Raw genomic sequence first — 20,758 nt, 5'->3', positions numbered from 1 at the left:
TGAGCCTCTCCTTCCTCGTCTCACCCATCCTACTTGCTTTTTTGGATCTGAACTCAGTTGGTGTAGATCTACAGTTTTTTTTGTCACCTTTAGACACACTCTTCTCACTTGACTTCTTTGAGATCTCCTCGGAATTGGGTGTTAAACAGAAAAGTAAAATAAAAATTGATTCAAAGAAATCAAAATGATTAATGTGATTTCTACTCCTTCTCATTGAGGTGTCTTTCTCTACGTTAAAGTAAGGTTATTAAATCGGATTAAAAAAACTCAAACCCCCATTTAAGATCACCACATTCATGAGGATTCTATCGTGGAATTGCCAAGGGGCAAGAGCCGAACCCACAACCCGTAGATTAGAAGAAATGCACAACATGTATTCTCCTAGTTTTATGTTTCTTTGTGAAACTAAGAATGACCGCTCGTTTATGGAAGACAAACAAACCTCTCTCGGATATGACAACCTCTTCACGGTGGAACCAAAGGGAAACAACGATGGAGGACTAGCTCTTTTTTATTCTAATGATTATCCGGTTCATATTCTAGTCTCAGATGATCGCTTCTTGATTGACACTGAGACTGTCATTGATGGAAATCGAGTATTCATGACGTTTGTTTATGGTGATCTTGTTGTTAAATGCCCAGAGCATGTTTGGGAGTGGTTAACCCGTATCGGGATTACTCGTTCTGATGCTTGTTGGTTCATCATTGATGATTTTAATGAGATTACCGGGAATCATGAGAAATGTGGTGGCAAAAAAAGATCCGAGAATTCTTTTCTACCTTTCCGTGCTATGATCCAAGCATGTGGATTTATTGATTTCCCTTTCCAAGGAAATCAATTCTCATGGAAAGGACAACAGACGAATGGGAATATACAATCTCAGTTGGACAGAGCCATGGGGAACAAAGAGTGGCACAACATATTTTCCCACACGGGTGTGGAGTATTTGAAGATGTGGGGTTCTGATCATAGACCCCTCCTAGCCTCTATTCCATCAAGTCCGGAAAAAAATTTCATGTTAGACAAAAGAGAGAGTGGAAAAGCTAGACTCAAAGAAGCCATAATGGGAGGATCACACAAAAACCATCATCCTCTATGGAAGAAAATCCAAAATTCTAAAAGAATTATCTCCTTTGGGAAGAAATCTACTCAAACAAATGCGGAGAAACTTATCAAGGAACTCCAGAATATGATTGATGAAACATATGAGGATGTTCTTGCTCCAGCGGAAACTCTTCTGATCTGAAATTGAGGCTTTGTGATGCTTATAAAGAAGAGGAAACATTCTGGTTTTAAAACAGTCGGCAATAGAACGGCTTGCAGTAAGAGATACGAACACAAAAAATTTCCATGCCTAGACGAGAGTCGGTAAAACCGTAAAAGAGTCGGTAACTATCTAGCCTACATTTTATTTCATTTATATGAAAGCATCACTGTTATAACAAGAGGTTTAGGGAATTGTTCTCTTGTATTATTAATCTATCCCATAGGATATAACATATATATAGTGATACAACTTTAGGATTTAGGGTTTACACTAATGGGCCGATAATGGGCATCCACATAATACAATATATTCATAACACTCCCCCTTGGATGACCATTATAAAATTTTAGTCCCAAATGCGCATATGAGATGCTGCCTCGTTAAAAACCTTACTAGGAAAACCCAGTGGGAAAAACCATGGTTAAGGGAAAAAGAGTGCAGCGCGCTTTTACTCCCCCTCTTGAGTACATCACTTGAAATCTTCGAGATGACCGATCCAATATGATGAAGTAGCTTCTTCAAAGTAGTGGTTGGAAACGCCTTGGTAAATGGTTCCCCAAATCTTCACTTGAACGAATCTGTAGTAAGCGTGTATCGCCATTCTTCTATTAGTCATGGATCTCGCAAGTGACTCATCTGTATGATTATCTTTGTTTCTCACAATCTCATCAATGTATTTCAAAGACTTTGAAGATGATAATCTTTCACCATTGGAATCATAATATTCCCTTTTCAGGTGTTTATCTTTCGTGTGTTCTTTTGTTGTCTCATTAAAAACCTTTCAAGGAAAAACCCAATGGGATAAAAACCATGATAAGGGAAAAAGAGTACAACCACGCTTATGATCATATTTCTCCCCCTGAAAGCATCATCTTCAGGTTATGCATTATGATCATATATATATCATCTTTTCTGAACTGTTATAAACAGCGCTTTGAGGTACAAACTCATATGATCATCATATATTCTACTGGGTCATTGAACTTCAAGTCATTTGAACCCCTTTCATAAAGAATATCTATTTGAACTTTAAGTCCAAATCTTCTTTTACATACAATCTTCCAAACAATCATCTTATACATAGGAGTTATTCATACTCTCCTTGTAACACTTTCTCTTTCAACTCTTCTTCTTAGTATGGTACTACAAGATCAATTCTCTATGTAAGATAATGTAAGCATCTTGAGATAACATCTCTCTCATCAGATGTCAAATTTGTAACCTAAAGAAATTTTATGAAAGATCTGATCTTATACAATCCGGTTTCTCCATCTTTCAGGAGTAATATTTCATCATTGATCATTTCTCTATATATTCCTTAGTATGTGAAATATATACCGGAGTTTAGATAATATTTTCATTATCAACATATTCGCACTTGTTCTTGTACATTTCTTTTAACAAGAACCACTTGTAAGTGCTGAAGAGACAAGAGACATATATAATTTTTCTTTTAACGAGGTTCAGCAAAGGCCTACGTCCTCAAACTTTCTTGAAAATACATCTTGAACACAATTACAATTAGTGTTTAATCTCGGATTTACACAACCCTAAGATTTTTCTTAGTTTGTTCCCGATTTATTTTTAACCCACTATGAGATCCCTAAGATCAACAACAATGATCTACAAACATGATTCTCTCATAGAGATAAACTCTCACCTTTTTCTTTCCAAATGTGTCAAAAGGCATGAAGACTTTTTCTTGCTTTTACAATATACTAAATCAAGTCTTGCCTTATTTTCAAAGGCATAAAGGATCTACATAGTTGCTTCTACCATATGAGAGTGCATTTCCCATAATAAATATCAAGTATTTATGAGAATCATTGTACTACTATATGTACTTTATTTCTCATAAAGATCCCCTTATGTCCCACTCATTTTACATTTTCAAGTGTAAGGACTACAAATCCAAATATTATCTCTTTAAAAGATTTGAACTATTTCATAGTATCTTATTTCAATGATTAACCAATCATTCTTTGTGTACACTTTTCAATAAAACTTTTTCTATTAACCGCGGTTTATGATCCTCGATTTTTATCAATAACATCATCACTACAGGAAAACAAGCCTTTTGCGAGGACACATTGCGACGGAGTACAGCTCTCGCAAATTTGCGATAGATTTGCGAGGGATTTACTAGGAAATAAAAAAACCGTAGCACATCCCTCGCAAATTTGCGAGGAACTAATCCGTCGCAAATCCGCTGCTCATTTGCGACGCATTTACGACAAATTCGCTGGGAAGGTCCCTTTCCTCGCAAATCCATCGCAATATTGCGAGGATTTTGCGAGAACAACCTCCATAGCAAATTTGCTATGGAATTGCGAGTGATTTGCGAAAGCCATAGCAAATTTGCTATTACAAAACTTAATAGAATTATTCTGAAATACATTTGAATGTGTTCATAAGGTGAATTTACTAACTTTTAACATTATTTTGATGGTTTTTACAAATTAGATATTCAAGGTTTGCGACAAATTTGCGACTGATTTGCTAGAGCCATAGCAAATTCGTCGCAAATCCATTGCAAAAGACTCAAAACATAGCAATTCCCTCGCAAAAAAAACTTTAAACCCTTAACCCTAAACCCTAAACCCTAAAGACTTATTACATTACTATTAATGATTAAAAAAGATGAATCCAAAATTGTTAATCAAAGATAGCAGTGCAACACAAAATTGTTAGAGAATTGGACAATTTGGCAAATATTTGTCTCAATGTATTGAACATATATGTGATATAGTGTAGAACATCATCATGTTTAGAGTAAGATGCAAAATTGGACAATTTTGGAAAGTTTGATGATAGAAAAGAGTATGATGACACCATTGGACCTTATAATATACTTGAAAGTTAATTTGACTAATTTGTTACAATTATTTTGATGGTTTTTGCAAATTAGATATTCAAGGTTTGCGACAAATTTGCGACTGATTTGCTAGAGCCATAGCAAATTCGTCGCAAATCCATCGCAAACGACTCAAAACATAGCAATTCCCTCGCAAAAAAAACTTTAAACCCTTAACCCTAAACCCTAAACCCTAAAGACTTATTACATTACTATTAATGATTAAAAAAGATGAATCCAAAACTATTAATCAAAGATAGCAGTGCAACACAAAATTGTTAGAGAATTGGACAATTTGGCAAATATTTGTCTCAATGTATTGAACATATATGTGATATAGTGTAGAACATCATCATGTTTAGAGTAAGATGCAAAATTGGACAATTTTGGAAAGTTTGATGATAGAAAAGAGTATGATGACACCATTGGACCTTATAATATACTTGAAAGTTAATTTGACTAATTTGTTACAATTATTTTGATGGTTTTTGCAAATTAGATATTCAAGGTTTGCGACAAATTTGCGACTGATTTGCTAGAGCCATAGCAAATTCGTCGCAAATCCATTGCAAAGTACTCAATACATAGCAATTCCCTCGCAAATAACAACCCTAAACCGTTGAACCTTGACCTTTAAGATTAATTACATTACTAATAATTATTAAATTGAAATAATTCAATATTTATAATATAAGATAGGGCACTAATGACAATTGCAAATCCTAAACCCTAAAGATTTTGCGAGGGATTTGCTACGTTCCCTCGCAATTTGGTCGCAAAAAACTGTAAATAAGAAAATTTATATTAATTATTGTTTGGGATGCTTTTGCGAGGGACTCTAGTAAATCCCTCGCAAATTTTGCGTTGGAATTGCGACGCCATTAATTTCCTATATAAGTAAAAAACCTAGTTTGAGCAAAGCTCAAACCAACACCCGCAGCCGACAAACACTAAAAACTTCTCTTCTTCTTCCGATTTCATTCTTCTCCGATTGTCTTCTCCGGTTGTCTACTCCTCATCTCATCCTTTCTTCGGTTGTCGACTCCTCCTCTCATCTCTTCTCCGGTGTCTACTCCTCCTCCCATCCCTTCTCAGGTTAGTCCACTCCTCCTCTCATCCCTTCTCCGACTAATCTCCTCCTCCTCTCTCTTCTTCTGTTGTTTTTTAGATGGGTTTCGATTTAGGGTTTGTCAATTAGGGTTTCGATTCGATTAGGGTTTCGATTCGATTAGGGTTTCGATTAGGGTTTCGATTCGATTAGGGTTTCGATTAGGGTTTCGATTAGGGTTTCGATTCGATTTTAGGGGTTTTAATTCGATTCGATTGGGATTAGGGTTTCGATTGGGATTAGGGGTTTTAATTCGATTCGATTAGGGTTTCGATTAGGGTTTCGATTCGAGATGGGTTTCGATTTAGGGTTTGTCGATTAGGGTTTCGATTAGGGTTTCGATTAGGGTTTCGATTCGATTTTAGGGGTTTTAATTCGATTCGATTGGGATTAGGGTTTCGATTGGGATTAGGGGTTTTAATTCGATTCGATTAGGGTTTCGATTAGGGTTTCGATTCGAGATGGGTTTCGATTTAGGGTTTGTCGATTAGGGTTTCGATTAGGGTTTCGATTAGGGTTTCGATTCGATTTTAGGGGTTTTAATTCGATTCGATTGGGATTAGGGTTTCGATTGGGATTAGGGGTTTTAATTCGATTCGATTGGGATTAGGGGTTTTAATTCAATTCGATTGGGATTAGGGGTTTTAATTCGATTCGATTGGGATTAGGGTTTCGATTCGATTTTAGGGGTTTTAATTTTTGTTTTTAATTTAGGGTAATGATTAATTTTACATGTTCTCACTTCTCAGATGTCTTCTCGAGACCAAAACGGATCTGTCAACCAAAACCATTACTCAAGGTTCATATCTTCACAAGGATAATCTCCTCCCGTCCCTTCTCGAGGGGTACGCTCTACTGGCTCTGCTCAAAGGCTACATTCTACCGCCTCTTCTCAAGGTACCTCACCGGTGCAAAATGATCTTCCTCCTCTGCAAAATGATCCTCCTCAGCAAAATGATCCTCCTCAGCAATCAACGTCGTGTGTCAACGGTGCAAGTGCCTCTCAAGTGTTTTTCACTTTGGAAGAGTTACTTGCAAGTCCCGGGCGTGCTGGCTTACCAAAACTGGATCCTAAGCGACCTCCGGGTACTATGTGGTGAGAATGTTATGTATCTAACATATAGTTTATCTTTATGTTTTGTATTTTCAATGATCCTAATTCCTTTTATCTTATGTTTTGTAGGTTTGACCAGGATTCTTCGGTTGCTGCTACTGTCCGGGCCATTTTTGAAAGAGATTTCAAGTCAGCTCATGCCAATTGGACCCAAACACCAGGTCCGGTTGTAAACCGGTGGTTTGAAACTTTCGCGGTAAGTTACAAATTGTTGTTGTGTTTAAATTTGAATTTGGTTCTGATTCTGTTTCTGATTCATTTTATGTCTTTACAAGCAAACATACAATTGGGATGCGTCCATCAATGGAAGAGTTAGAGCTGAGTTTGAAAAGAAGTTGAAGACCCGGATGAGTGATCAAGTGTCTCGGTGGAAGGGTAAGTGGAGGAAGAAAGGTAATGACGCAATGCCGCGGTGGCTTGATCCTACTGTATGGGATGGCTTGGTCAACTTTTGGTGTGAACCAAAATCAGAAGCAAAGAGTATCAACAGCCGTAATGCTCGCTATAGTGATCCTGATGGCACCGGAATACATAAGCACCGTTCTGGTCAGACCTCTTTTAAAGCCCGAGCACGAAAGCTTGTAAGTATCTATGTTTAACACAAGTTCATTAATCATATCATATATACAATATAGTAATATAGTTGTTTGATTTCTCTGTTTTTAGTCTGAGAGTACTGGTGAGCCACTACCTGATTTCCTGCGAGTACTAGAAGATACTCATAGGAAACCTGATGGGTCGTTTGTTGATGGACTGTCTGAGAAGGTGTTCAATGAAGTGTCGTCAAAGATAGCTGAAGCTGAGTCTTCCCTAATATCAGCGGATAACATGGAGAGTAGTGCTTCTGGTTGGTTCTCACTAATTGTGAAGAACCAAATTTATGCCGAGGTAAAACATGCTTCATTGTTTATGTTAATGTTTGTGTTTGTGTAAACACTTATGGTGTCTATATGTTTTGTTGGCAGGTTGCTCCGAAGAAAAAGAACCGGATATATGGTGTTGGTAACATGCAAGCAGAAGCATCTTCAGCTCAGATTGTTCAACCGCCTCCTCCTTCTGAAGATCCACTTGTTCTAGCTGCGAAGCTTGCTGCTGCCGAAGCTGTTCTTGAAACTCAAGCAACTCAACTACAGGCCAATGCACAAAAGATGCAAGAAAATTCTGAGAAGATGCATAGTTATGATGCATACTTTGATTATCTTGCATCTAAAGATCCAGAGTTTGCTGCTAGATTTCGCCGAGAAGATTCACCGGCCAGACCTGCCACCGGAGATGGAACCGCCGGAGATGGAACCACCGGAGATGGAACCGCCGGAGATGGAACCACCAGACAGTAAACAATGATGAACTTGATTTGTAAACATTGATGAACTTGTTTTATCCTCTCATATCTATTTTTTGTGTAGAACAAAATCGGTTATTATGTTTTGTTATTGTAAACTTAGTACTTCTAATTACAGCATTAATTTGCTTAAGTATAAAGTTTAATTATAATTTCAGGTTTAATTTTAATTACAGGTTTAATTTAATTACCAAAATGAAAATTCTATTTTTTTTTACAATTTGCACCGTTATTAAAATTTGCAACGGAAATTTTAATTGCAAAAGCATCGCAAATTTGCGAGGGATTTACTAGATCTAGAATTGCTAGGATTTTGCTAGAATAATAGTTCCTCGAAAAATGCGTGGGATTTGCGAGGGACAACGTTTCCTCGCAAAAGTTGCGAGGGAATTGCAAAGTTGACCGATTTGCGAGGAACAGACTTTCCTCGCAAATTTCTCGCTTTTGTCGATTTGCGAAGGATTCGCGATAGATTTGTCCATCGCAAAAGACGTGTTTTCTTGTAGTGCATCAACTGCAACACTACATGCAAACATATTTACGACGTCGATTTGCCTTTTTGGTTCCTTTTCATTCTAGACATGACTCAACTTGTTGAGATTTCTTTTCATTTTGATTCTCAGGTACCTGAATCTCTTTCTTACTCATGTCTTTGTCTCTAAATCTCCTCTAGAGATTTACATAACTCTCTGCTTCTCCGGTGCCATATTAATTTATGCTCTTTTTCTTTACCGAGGATGCTTATATTAGGAACCATAAGANTCATCTTTCCAATGCCATTTATTTCAAGCCAATCGGAGGTGTGGTTCAATAGTTATCATTGTTTTAGTAGATGTGTATACACCCAACTCGAGCCACTTTCACCANGACTTATACTAGCAGTTGATCTTATCCTTCTAGGACATTGATATTAATTAGAGCAGAGCTGGTATATGTGACTTTTTCACTGTCAAGGTCNCTTTCACCGACCATGCTCGAGCCATTTTCACTCGCATGGCTTGACCCACTCCTACTCACACCAATCGAGCCACTGGACGCACACGGACGAAATTACGCATGCCAGGAAGACGCTCCGTCTGACACGCTTCAGGAGACTCCCGAACCGACGCTCTATCTTGTCGTTTTAAGTTTTAGGGACTCACACGTTTTTACTATATATACATTTTGTTAAGTCTTGGTTTAGGATATCTTATCTTTTATTCTCGTTTTGTTCTTAAGGTTCTACCTAGCCACCTAAAACTTTTGAGACTTTGTATCCAGATATCTTTTAATCCGTTTAGTTTTTTGCATCTGATTTCTTCTACAAAGTTGCCCATCTCATTCTTGTCTATATTATTATGCTTTGTTCAATATTTTCTGGATTTATGTCTTTGGTGATGATTTCCGGATCTGAGTAGTGCTAGAGTTCTTGGGGATGGGATAGATTATGTGGAGGATCATAGGATGTAGAGTGTTTAAGCTTGATTTGTATGATTCCCTTCTGGACTAGTGTTAGAATTACTAGTTTCTCTCTGATCAATTGGAACTAGGTTCGAGACATTTCCACACCCAAAAGGTGTTTGATGAAATGTCTGACCAACTAGTGCCAGAGACTTACGTTCCTAGCCTAAGAGATTAGTTGTCTAGGATGTTTGTTGACGTGAATGAACTTGTTTTTCATGCCATGCTTGATCATGTTTCTCTAGCGAGAGCTAGGTTTGGAAGTGGTTGAGTCTGAGTAGCTTTTGTCAAGAGATTGGATTAGCTAAGTTGTGATGTTCATTGTTTAGGGATAGTTTGCTTGTCGTATGTTAAACACTCTGTAGACTAGGAGACTCCACCGACATCGATTACTCCCATCCTTAGGACTTTTATTTTTTTGATTGATATTACATTCCTGAGACTGTTTCGTTTGTTCATGCTTAGGATCGTTTTCGGTTCCACTTATTCTTGTTCGCTTCGTGTCATACATTTTCGTTTCTAGTTCTGTGACTCATTTCCGTTTTGCATTCTGATCACTCTAGGATTCTTAGACATAAAAACACTCTTTTTGAATTGGCTTAACTTGTGATTTCTTGATTGCATCTTGAGTGCTGGCAACATCCCATTTGGATTGACACCTTAAGTACTACAACTGCATAATGTTAATTGAACCTACTAGGAGACACACAAAAATCTTAGTATCAATCAGAAAATGGCTTTTGCATGCTTTTAGCATCTTTGCAAACTTTGCCAATAAATTATCTTTTTAATTTCTAACGCACATTTCTTAGTACAAGGATCAAGATAATTTCTTATAATATATTTCTCTACCAGCTGTTTATTTTCTCTCCCTCATGTTGGAAAGGCTGACTCACCGAAACAACAATCTTTGCATCTCGAGATATTCAATCATCAAGAGATATTCATATCCAACATATTTCCAACATTGTTTCAAATCCCATCTTAATCACTGTGGTGGAGCAACTTAACATGTATAACACATTTAGATAGAATATATCTGGTTTCTGACCCAAACCAATTGTAATGGGGAATACTCATGATAATTTGTTGGCCCGATGCGAATTTACTGACATATAGAGTCATTCATGTCAATTATTTAGCATGGTTTCACCACCATTGTCAATTTATCAAATACTCTTGCAAACTCAAGGTTGCAAAATGATAACAAGAATATAGTGGATGATCAGTCCACAATATCTCTTTGTATACGTACCATAAAATTGACATTATCCAAATTCATGGGGTCGGTGAAAACCATATAATCGGCTTGCTTAGTAAAGCAGCACGCATAATAAATCACTAAGAAAACTCTTCAGGTTCTCTAGTGAATATTTTCAGAAATTTCTGATTATTCTTTTGCATCACTACTAAACCGGAATGGCTTAACCGGTCATGCCAAACAGTGAGATTTTCACAAAGCATTTCATCTTCTAGATAATGCATGTAATCTCTAAAATACTTTTATTGCCTTGGGTAATACTTATGATTTCAAAGTATTTTCTTCGCATATTGTCTCAACATGATTACTTTTCAAATCCTCAAGATTTGCTTTTTCATATGAGTGATTAAACTCATTTTGGGTGTGAACATAATCTTATATCTGTTCCATCACCTCTGTATGTGGGATTCATGAATTATCCCCCTCGAGATGATGACACTTCATGTCTATCAATCTCGATTTGAATTCCACTTTGTAATCAATAACATTCTCAAATTGGGTAATGTATTATATCTTAGACCCTTTTAACTTTGAGACTAATTGGAAGATTATAACACATAATTATCAAATTATGTTCCCATAGGCAATAGTATATATCCTCTTCAAGAGTTTTCAATATTTTTTCTACTACTTCTTATTATTGTAGTAGAATAGTGGAAATTGTCTCACACTAATTCTTTCATCATCATATATGTATATGAGATAAGTACCTCTAGTACTTATTATTCACTTCTAGTGGTGAAACTAGTTGACATTAACCGCGACTTTATATATACTATCCACATTCATGACCACTTTTATAGTAATTTTCTCGACTAATGTCATTAGTGTTGCTTTCTTTTTCGTTTATAACATAATTCACATAAATAGAGCAACCCAATAGGATGTGATTCATGATCAACATCTCACTATTTTACTCATTTACAAATAACAAGATTATAATATTTTTAAAATATATTTTCATTATATTGTGTCTACATGACAACAATATTTTATAACAAGTAGAATATATTTTCTCTTCTATATTTTCAAAAATGATACTATCTTCTATTATAATCATGGTTATAAGTGGAATTAAGTTGTTTATATATATTCTTTTATAGACTTTTAGTCATTTACTTTCTTTAGATTATTCCAAAGAATAAGTAAAATTTTTATGTTTATATACTTGGACTTAAACCTCTTCATAGAAGTGATGCCAAGAAAACATGATCAATAATCATTAGTTAGTAATTTGTTACTAAATTTTCAACGTATTCACCATTTTTTTTGGAGACATGATTTAAAATATTTCATAATGATATTATATCTAATTTTAATTAGATTTAAATTTGTGATTAAACAAATAAAGTAAATCACAAACATTATAAACAATTATATAAATGAGTGCTAAATAAATATTAAACATCATTTCTTTATATATATATATATATATATATTGCTTAAACATTTTTTTTCATTAAAGAATTTTCTTATAAAATTTAAAACATTTTACCAAAAAATATAATTATATTATTATAATTATTTCTTAATAATAAATTATATATATATATTAGCAGCACATATATTTATATATTATAAAGTATATGTGCCAGTTTGGACGAATCAATCAAACATCAAGCTCAACATATAATAGGTCATGTTCGATCATTAAAGTAATAAACAATATAGTTTAGTTTTCCAATTTAAAATAAAGTCGATTGACCATCAAATAGTAACAAACCATGCAACCAATTATAAAGCATGGTATTGTATGACTTTATTAAATTCGAGATCAACAATCATGAAACATAGAATTGATACCTTATAATATATTTCACACCGATCAAATAAAGTATGGCACAAATGTTTCAAACATCTTAATCTTTTTTTTTTTTTTCTTTTTTTAAATTTATCCATGAATTCATGTTTGGGGTAAGACATACCTCGATGATTAGAAAACAGAGGGATCAAAAAGTAGTACGTGCCTACGTGGTAACGGAGACGGTGTAGCATGATCACAAACAGACACGACACCTCCAAACAATAAACCAAACAAAACCAAACATGAGTAATAGAATATAAACCACGATGGTAAAACTATGAATCGATTATATATCTACAGTACCGTCTAATAAATTCATCGTGACAGTAATTAAATATTAATTCTATCATGAACATCAACTAATATTATGAACAATAACACCGTAACCAAAAACTACTCCATCAAATTTTTTAATTTACTTATCTTGATGGAGTACTCGGAGAAATAGATGATGTCATAAAGACATAGATGCCTTTAACAAGTTTTTTTTTCGGAAACAGAGGCAAAACCGAAGACAGAGGCAAAGACGTGACGATAAGATGACGGCTGCTGGATTTTTTTAGACGGCTAGACTCGGTGCCGATAACTGTTATAACAAGAAGTTTAGGAAATTATTCTCTTGTAATATTAATCTATCTCATATGATATAATATATATATAATGATACAACTTTAAGGTTTAGGATTTATACTAATGGGCCCAGAGCATCTACATAATACAATATATTCATAACAATCACAAGTTTTTTAAAAAAAGTATGATAACACAGATCCAATACTTTTTTTTAATTAAAAAAATTGCGAGCTTGATTAATTATTTTGATCCTATACAAATAGTCACTAGTAAAAAAGATCGCTATTGAAACGTAAAAGACAGCAACGAAGATTAAAATTTGAAACGTACGAGTATTTTTAACTCCGATGAGAACTAGACGTTAAGAAACCAATTTTTTTTTAAAAAGTATCAATGTGTGAACTAATGTTGCTTTCGTCTTCTTGAAACAATCTCCGACGCCCAAGCCTTGCCTATATCAGTCTGGAACTTACCTGAATGAATCAAACAGAAACAAGTTTAAAAAGGCTTCAACCATATAGAGATTTTATGTATTTGGATTCTAAATTACAACAGCAAATACCAGCGGTCGATTGGAAAAACTCTTCCAGATCTTTCCCTTGCGCTGCCGTAAAATAGCAAACAAACAATATGAGATTTAGTCTGTTGTCATTCTCAAATTAGGATTTTTGTTGAGGTCATTACCTTGTTCGTATTCCAAAGCTTGTAGTATCATCTCAACCTTGTCGAAATCTTTAACAACTTTAGCTTCAGGTGAAGAGTTCTCTTCATATTCTCTCCAAAGCTCAGCGATTTCATTGGCTGCAGTTACCGCGTAAAATATATAATGGTAGAAGTGATAAATAAGTATCTCTGCAAATGAGCCACAAGAAGATAGAGAACGAAGATATATAAGGTATTTGAAGGATAGAAGAGAACGGACCTCTTTCTCCTCCACCCAAGAGTTTGCACATGTGTTCAAGTGCTTCACTTTCTCTTCGGTTTTTCTCTTCTTTTGAGATCCCACAAGAAGGTGTAATGTCTCCTACAATGGCTACTCACCAACAATGATAGAATTCAAACAATCATTCCTAAATAACTTGTGATTTGTGATGTACACTCTAAAAAGAAGTGAAAGAACTAACCTTCTGCAATGTCATGAACAATTGCCATTTTCATGCATCTGTAAAAAGAAAGCAAATATGAATGATTTTAAATTCCAGCAGGAGAACTTGAATATAAAGACGGAGCAAGCACGAATCTTACTTGTCTCTGTTAACACCAGGGATATCTGAAGATATTAAAGCCATAAGACCCATCCGATACATGTGATCCGCTATTGATTCTGGATCTTTCACATCTCTTTTAATCCATCCAGCTCTTGGAGTTGTCTATTTGATGTACAAAAGGTGGTTTAGCAAAGGAAACAACACACAAATTCTTATAGATAAAGCAGCAAACACAAAAAAAAAAAAAACTAGATTCACATAACAACACCGGAAAAAACTTGATATCTACAAGGACTTTAGTAATCACAGATCATAAAAGTAACCACGTCGATTAAACTCGTTTCATTTCCCAAACGAATTTCTACAATCCATCAACAGTTGCATTGCAGCCACATAAATTTTACAACTTGACAATGTTTCATTTTTGCAACGCGCTACAGATTCATGAAACGTGTGAAGATATCTCCACACAGATCCATCTTAACATTGGTTACAAACATCCACAAACATGATCTTATAAACAGATACACAATTGCATCAAATTCCACAATCCATCAACAGTATGACCTCCGCACAGATCCATCTAACATTGGTAACAAACATACACATAAATCTAAACAACGCATCGTCTTATAAACACTACAACAACATTGCATTAGAGGTTTGAAACCAACATCTTTATAAAATCATACTTTCTCAAAGATTCCATGAATGAGACTTGCCCGAGAAGAAATGGCTTAATCACAGAAACTACCAGAATCTTAGCAAAAACACATCAGTGAGGAGGACTAAGGTTAATGTAATCTACGAAGCAGGAAACAAAACCTCACCCAGATTCACATAAAAAAACACATCAGTGAGGACTTAGATCCTCAAAGCAACCACATAGCTTGAGAATCATATCATTTCCCTAACTAATTCAGATTCTATTACGATCCATCAACAAGAACAACGCATCAACATTACATTACGCTGTATAACCACAGAATCCACCGGATCTTAGCGAAAAGAACTCAAAGCGGATCATAGAAAGGTTACCTTGAGGCGAGTACATAGAGAGAGGAAATCGATGGCGGAAGAAGCGGAAGAAGTGGGAACCGCCGCGGAAAGAGGAGGAGGAAGAGAGACGGAACCATCTCCGGGTTGAGGGGAATCGGAAGCCATGCAGTGAATCGCACGGTTGGGAGAAGAAGAAGCTGCGGAGGCGGAGGCGGAGGAGTAAGTGAATCGGAGAGTGGAACGAGTGAAAGAAGGAACGAGGAAGACGAGAGAGAGTGAATTGCAGAAGAAGACTCGATTCACATTCTTCATTCTCTTTTTTTTTTTTTCCCTTTATCTTTTTGTTTCTGCCTTTCTGGGAATTCGTGTTGTTTGTTCCCTTAACTGTTTCGATAATTTTTGTTTACCTGTGGAGATTTTTATTGGGCCTTATATGAAGACCCAATACTGTAGTGGGTCATGGATTTTAAATACATTTTTTTTTTGAACAAAAGGATTTTAAATACATAAATATATATAATAGTTGATAAAAATAATATGTATACTAGATAAGGTCTGCGTTATTAGGCGGATAAAAATTTGAAAAAATTATTAAGTAGTAATATACATGTTTTTAGATTTTATCTTATAACATTTTAATATTGAATATGAACCTCTCATATTTCATTTTAATACTCTCTCAGTTCCATTATATACTAATTTTAAGGCTTTTTTGCTCTATTTTATAATATTTTTTCAAATTTCTATGTACAATTTTTATTAATATAACAATTTATGACTATTTGAACTATGCAGTATATTTTTCTGTTGGTTGGTTGAAGTTTTATAAATGACATAATATTTATTGTTTATTAATCTTTGTGCTTTTTTTACCCAAAAACTATTATAGGAAAAGGAGTACTATTTAAATATCTATACCATCATAATAAACCATATTTTAATTTTAATTACACATTTCATTTTAATGCATAGAAATAAATATTTTATATCAAACATAATTAATACATCATATATATTTTNGGAGAGTGGAACGAGTGAAAGAAGGAACGAGGAAGACGAGAGAGAGTGAATTGCAGAAGAAGACTCGATTCACATTCTTCATTCTCTTTTTTTTTTTTTCCCTTTATCTTTTTGTTTCTGCCTTTCTGGGAATTCGTGTTGTTTGTTCCCTTAACTGTTTCGATAATTTTTGTTTACCTGTGGAGATTTTTATTGGGCCTTATATGAAGACCCAATACTGTAGTGGGTCATGGATTTTAAATACATTTTTTTTTTGAACAAAAGGATTTTAAATACATAAATATATATAATAGTTGATAAAAATAATATGTATACTAGATAAGGTCTGCGTTATTAGGCGGATAAAAATTTGAAAAAATTATTAAGTAGTAATATACATGTTTTTAGATTTTATCTTATAACATTTTAATATTGAATATGAACCTCTCATATTTCATTTTAATACTCTCTCAGTTCCATTATATACTAATTTTAAGGCTTTTTTGCTCTATTTTATAATATTTTTTCAAATTTCTATGTACAATTTTTATTAATATAACAATTTATGACTATTTGAACTATGCAGTATATTTTTCTGTTGGTTGGTTGAAGTTTTATAAATGACATAATATTTATTGTTTATTAATCTTTGTGCTTTTTTTACCCAAAAACTATTATAGGAAAAGGAGTACTATTTAAATATCTATACCATCATAATAAACCATATTTTAATTTTAATTACACATTTCATTTTAATGCATAGAAATAAATATTTTATATCAAACATAATTAATACATCATATATATTTTTTAGTAAGAATGGAAAATACAAATAAAAATTAACAAAATGTAATTCGCAAAAAAACTGAATCAACATTTTTTAAGATATATTTGTTATGTTATTATCTCATAAGTACTAATTTTACCTCATGTCTTAATCAATTTTACATGAGTGAAATTTATAAAATAAAAAACATATTATAAAGATATAAAGACATTCTCATCAAATAACTGAAGATTCATTCCTATAAATTATAATTTATTTTGAATTATCTTATGTTTTGACATATGCATTACAAAAATACATGTGTTGAAATTATAAAATTAAATATTAAAAATTACTAATATTCTTAAATGATTTTTTTATAAATGATATATATTAATATTTGAAATTTTTTAATTCTAAAATAAATTTCATCGTTAGAAATTCAGTTTAGTAATCACATTTAACTATCTATTTCATCGTAAAACCATAATTCACTTCTTCATGGATTAGAGTAAAAATAATAATAAGAGAAATAATATGAGATAATATGTATATTGGTTAGTATTTTAAATTTAATAATAAAAATAAGCAAAAAAATCATTTAACACCCACAAAATTTTTGGAATCCAAAAATATCCTAAATATTATTGTTCTATATTTCATAATTTCATAAGTAATATTTTGTAAATTTTCATCAATTAACCAAAAATTCATTCGTACAAACTCATTTTTTCTATTTTCTTTTGAGGTTTCTCATATTACTACATGCATTAAAATCTTTAAAATAAAACATGTAAAACTATACTAACACACATCATCTATTGAATTTTTTTTTTTAAGTTCATTATTCTTTCAAGGTTTTGTGTACTTACTTACAATAAAAATTTACATATTATCTCATAAGATTTATATTATCTCATACAATAAAAAAAATATATATTACAACGATAAATACAATTTATATCTGACTAAAATTATGTTAAATAACTTATGTTATTCTTTTAACTTTGTTATTTATTATTTATTGATTAATATACATGTTTAATAAATTAAGTTTTTGCTTACACATGAAAAATTTTATTAAGAACACACATATAATATAATTAGCATACAATGAAAAATATATTGATTTTGTTAGTTTTCTTTTTTGATTTAGAAAAATAAATTTTTTAAAATATAAACATGTAAAATTCTGTAAATCTATTTTTTTGTAAATTTTGATACGTGTCAACATCTAATCAATATATTTGACACGTGTCACGATCTTGTTAATGAGTAACTTTGACATCAAGTTTTTGAAAAATTTGACATGTGTTAACATCTAATCAATATATTTGACACGTGTCTTAATGAGTAACTTTGACATCAAGCTAATATTTATTTGGAGAGGAAGAAAATCATGTAAAACAATCAAGTATGAAAAAAATACATGGTTATTAAATTATGAAATCAAATATATATGTAAATTATGAACAAAATTTTGTTTTTATAATTTTTGAATTTAGGGAACAAAAAATGTGTGACAAATTATTTTTTTTTCTTTCTAAATTCCATATACTTATATCCATACAAATAAGTTTATTGTGTGACTAATAATTATGTAAACATGTGTGTCATGTGTTGATACAATTCTTTTTCTAATTTTTTGTGATTACATAAACTCTAATAGTGAATATCATTTCGTAGCATAACATGCGATAGAGATGTAGTTGCTTCCTATTACAATGGCTTACCATCATGCGACAAGATATATATATATATATATATATATATATCACCAAATGGTCATATCCCATATTTCCATAACAATTAAGAAATGTCTTAAATGTAAAATTATGATGATTTAAATACTAATAATTAAATGAAGACGATTGAAATTCATAAGTTTTTTTCAAAAATTGTGCAATTATATGTTTCAAGGATTGTGTAAAATCAAAGTGGAATGAAAGGAGATTAGAGAGTAGTTTGAAAATCCATATTAGAAATGTGAAATGACATGTTATTAATATTAAGAAAATGTGATAAATACAAGGAGGTCTCTGTATAAGGAGATCTATCATAGGGAAGAACAAATTAGTTGTGTGAGACTTTCTTGTACAAAAAAAAAGTATGCATTAGTTAGCAAAATATAAAATTATCGAAAGTAAGCATCATTTTATTTCATTTCTTAATGTGTATTATTCTGTTTATAAATTTGTATGGCTATAGAATGTCTAAATTAATGTATCAAAACTTTGTAAACCGCTCTTTCATTACTCAAAACAAAGTGCCATAAAATATTCTCAATGTGGATGAGAGAGTTTATTCCGTTTCTAGTGGCTTGATTAGTATTTCTTTTGTCTTCGTTTAGGCATTTTGGCAGTGGTAGTAATCATCTTACCTAATCTGTGTGATAAGTATATACCGTTAATTAATTTTAGAATAATTGATATATTCTTATGGGTAGTCTAATTTAAATTTAATAAAATTCACATTAATTTTAGACATTTTAATTAAAATTTGGTAGTCAATTTTATTAAAATTTTAGTGGTGAAGTAGTAAGGATAATGGCTATCGTACATTTTATTCTTGAAGAATCTGTTGTATAAACTTTAAAAGAGTTACATGAGACGGGATGAAAAACTTCTATCAGGAAGCTCATCCATATGGGAAATGCTTCAAACGCTTTTAAACAACTTCTTTGAAGGCTGATCCATGTTTCCTTCATATCAGTAATAACTATGTATGAAATATATATATGTACCCGACATTTTATGGTATAAAACCTAAAACGGAGAATTGTTTTTACAAAGTAAATATTGTTTGGACTAAATAATCAGTAAATTCTGGGAACATTTTCGAACGGCATTTGTTATGCAGTATGCGTGCGTATTTGTCCTTGTTAACAGTATAAAATTTCAGTATGTAAACATGAACTTAAACCGTAAAACGTGCTTGACAGGATCGAAACGACAAACTCAATAGATTTTCGTATGTGCATCGATTTTACGGTCTATGACTACGTATCGTTTTTGAAGTTAAAATGCTTTTCGTGTTACAAAATAAATGGTTTTGATTTAAGCACGTGTAATTAATGTAACAAAGAAAAAGTGGAATCATTGTTTTTTTTTTTTTGCTATTACGAGTGATTGATTTCACCGAGTAAAATCCACTTACAATGCCTCATCCACTTACAATCGTCGTGAGTGGGTGGGTAGCGCCAAAATATGATTCAATTCACACTAAATACACTATATGAAAATACAATACATAATTTGTTAATTGTCTAATAGTTGAATAACTATTCCTTTATGTAGCTCTGAGTGTACAAGTCAATAACATAGAGAAAATGATCGAAGATAGTTGGGTCCAACGTTAATTAAACTTAGTGGCATCCACTTCGAAGCTCACTCTACCTCAAAGCTACTATAAATACACTAACATATTTCCAGTCTTCGATCTCATAACAAGACTTACAAATATAAAGCACAAGCGATATACTGCTTTATTAAATAGAAAGGTATTCTAAAATGGCTAGGGTACATGGTCTCGTTCTTCTTAGTTTATTGGTTATTTCGAGTTTGGTTATGTTAACCGAGACTCGGGTAGCAAGGAAGGACTTGGGAATAGGTTTGGGTCTTGGGTTGGGAATTGGTATTGGTGGTGGTGGCTCAGGCTCTGGTGTTGGTGCGGGCTCGGGTGCTGGTTCAGGCTCGCGGTCTAGTTCATCATCTAGCTCAAGCTCATCATCGAGTTCAAGTTCTGGCGGTTCAGGTGGTTCAGCTGGTTCATCTGCTGGTTCTTTTGCTGGATCTAGGGCTGGATCCGGATCTGGTAACTAAATCTTAAAATATGTGTGGAACAAACATAAGTGTGAAATTGAATGTAATGTTTTTATTTTCTAAGACTTTGGTTTGTATTACGCTAAAACTGTGTGGATTGAATAAATCATCCATGTAACTAAGTTATGCTTTTTTTTCCTTGCAATAAGCGAAGTTATGTTTTTTTAATATATATATATATATATATATATATATATATAT

At 33.0% G+C, this 20,758-nt stretch overlaps 2 protein-coding genes across 2 annotated transcripts; one reads left to right on the top strand and one right to left on the bottom strand.

The window, feature by feature from the left end:
• Positions 13,032-15,283, bottom strand: LOC104702904 (HD domain-containing protein 2-like). Its single transcript, XM_010418825.2, has 7 exons — positions 15,011-15,283; positions 14,010-14,134; positions 13,889-13,926; positions 13,687-13,797; positions 13,449-13,565; positions 13,327-13,368; positions 13,032-13,237 (listed from the first exon to the last, which is right to left on the bottom strand). Exons 1-7 carry the CDS (start codon positions 15,281-15,283, stop codon positions 13,167-13,169), a joined length of 777 nt encoding a protein of 258 aa, XP_010417127.1. The 3' UTR covers positions 13,032-13,166.
• Positions 20,168-20,727, top strand: LOC104702902 (lysozyme D-like). Its single transcript, XM_010418824.1, has one exon. It carries the CDS (start codon positions 20,246-20,248, stop codon positions 20,555-20,557), a length of 312 nt encoding a protein of 103 aa, XP_010417126.1. The 5' UTR covers positions 20,168-20,245; the 3' UTR covers positions 20,558-20,727.

Source organism: Camelina sativa, chromosome 7 (assembly GCF_000633955.1).
Source record: "Camelina sativa cultivar DH55 chromosome 7, Cs, whole genome shotgun sequence".
In the NCBI taxonomy this organism is placed as follows: domain Eukaryota; kingdom Viridiplantae; phylum Streptophyta; class Magnoliopsida; order Brassicales; family Brassicaceae; genus Camelina; species Camelina sativa.
This window is presented reverse-complemented; position numbering and strand designations above follow the sequence as displayed.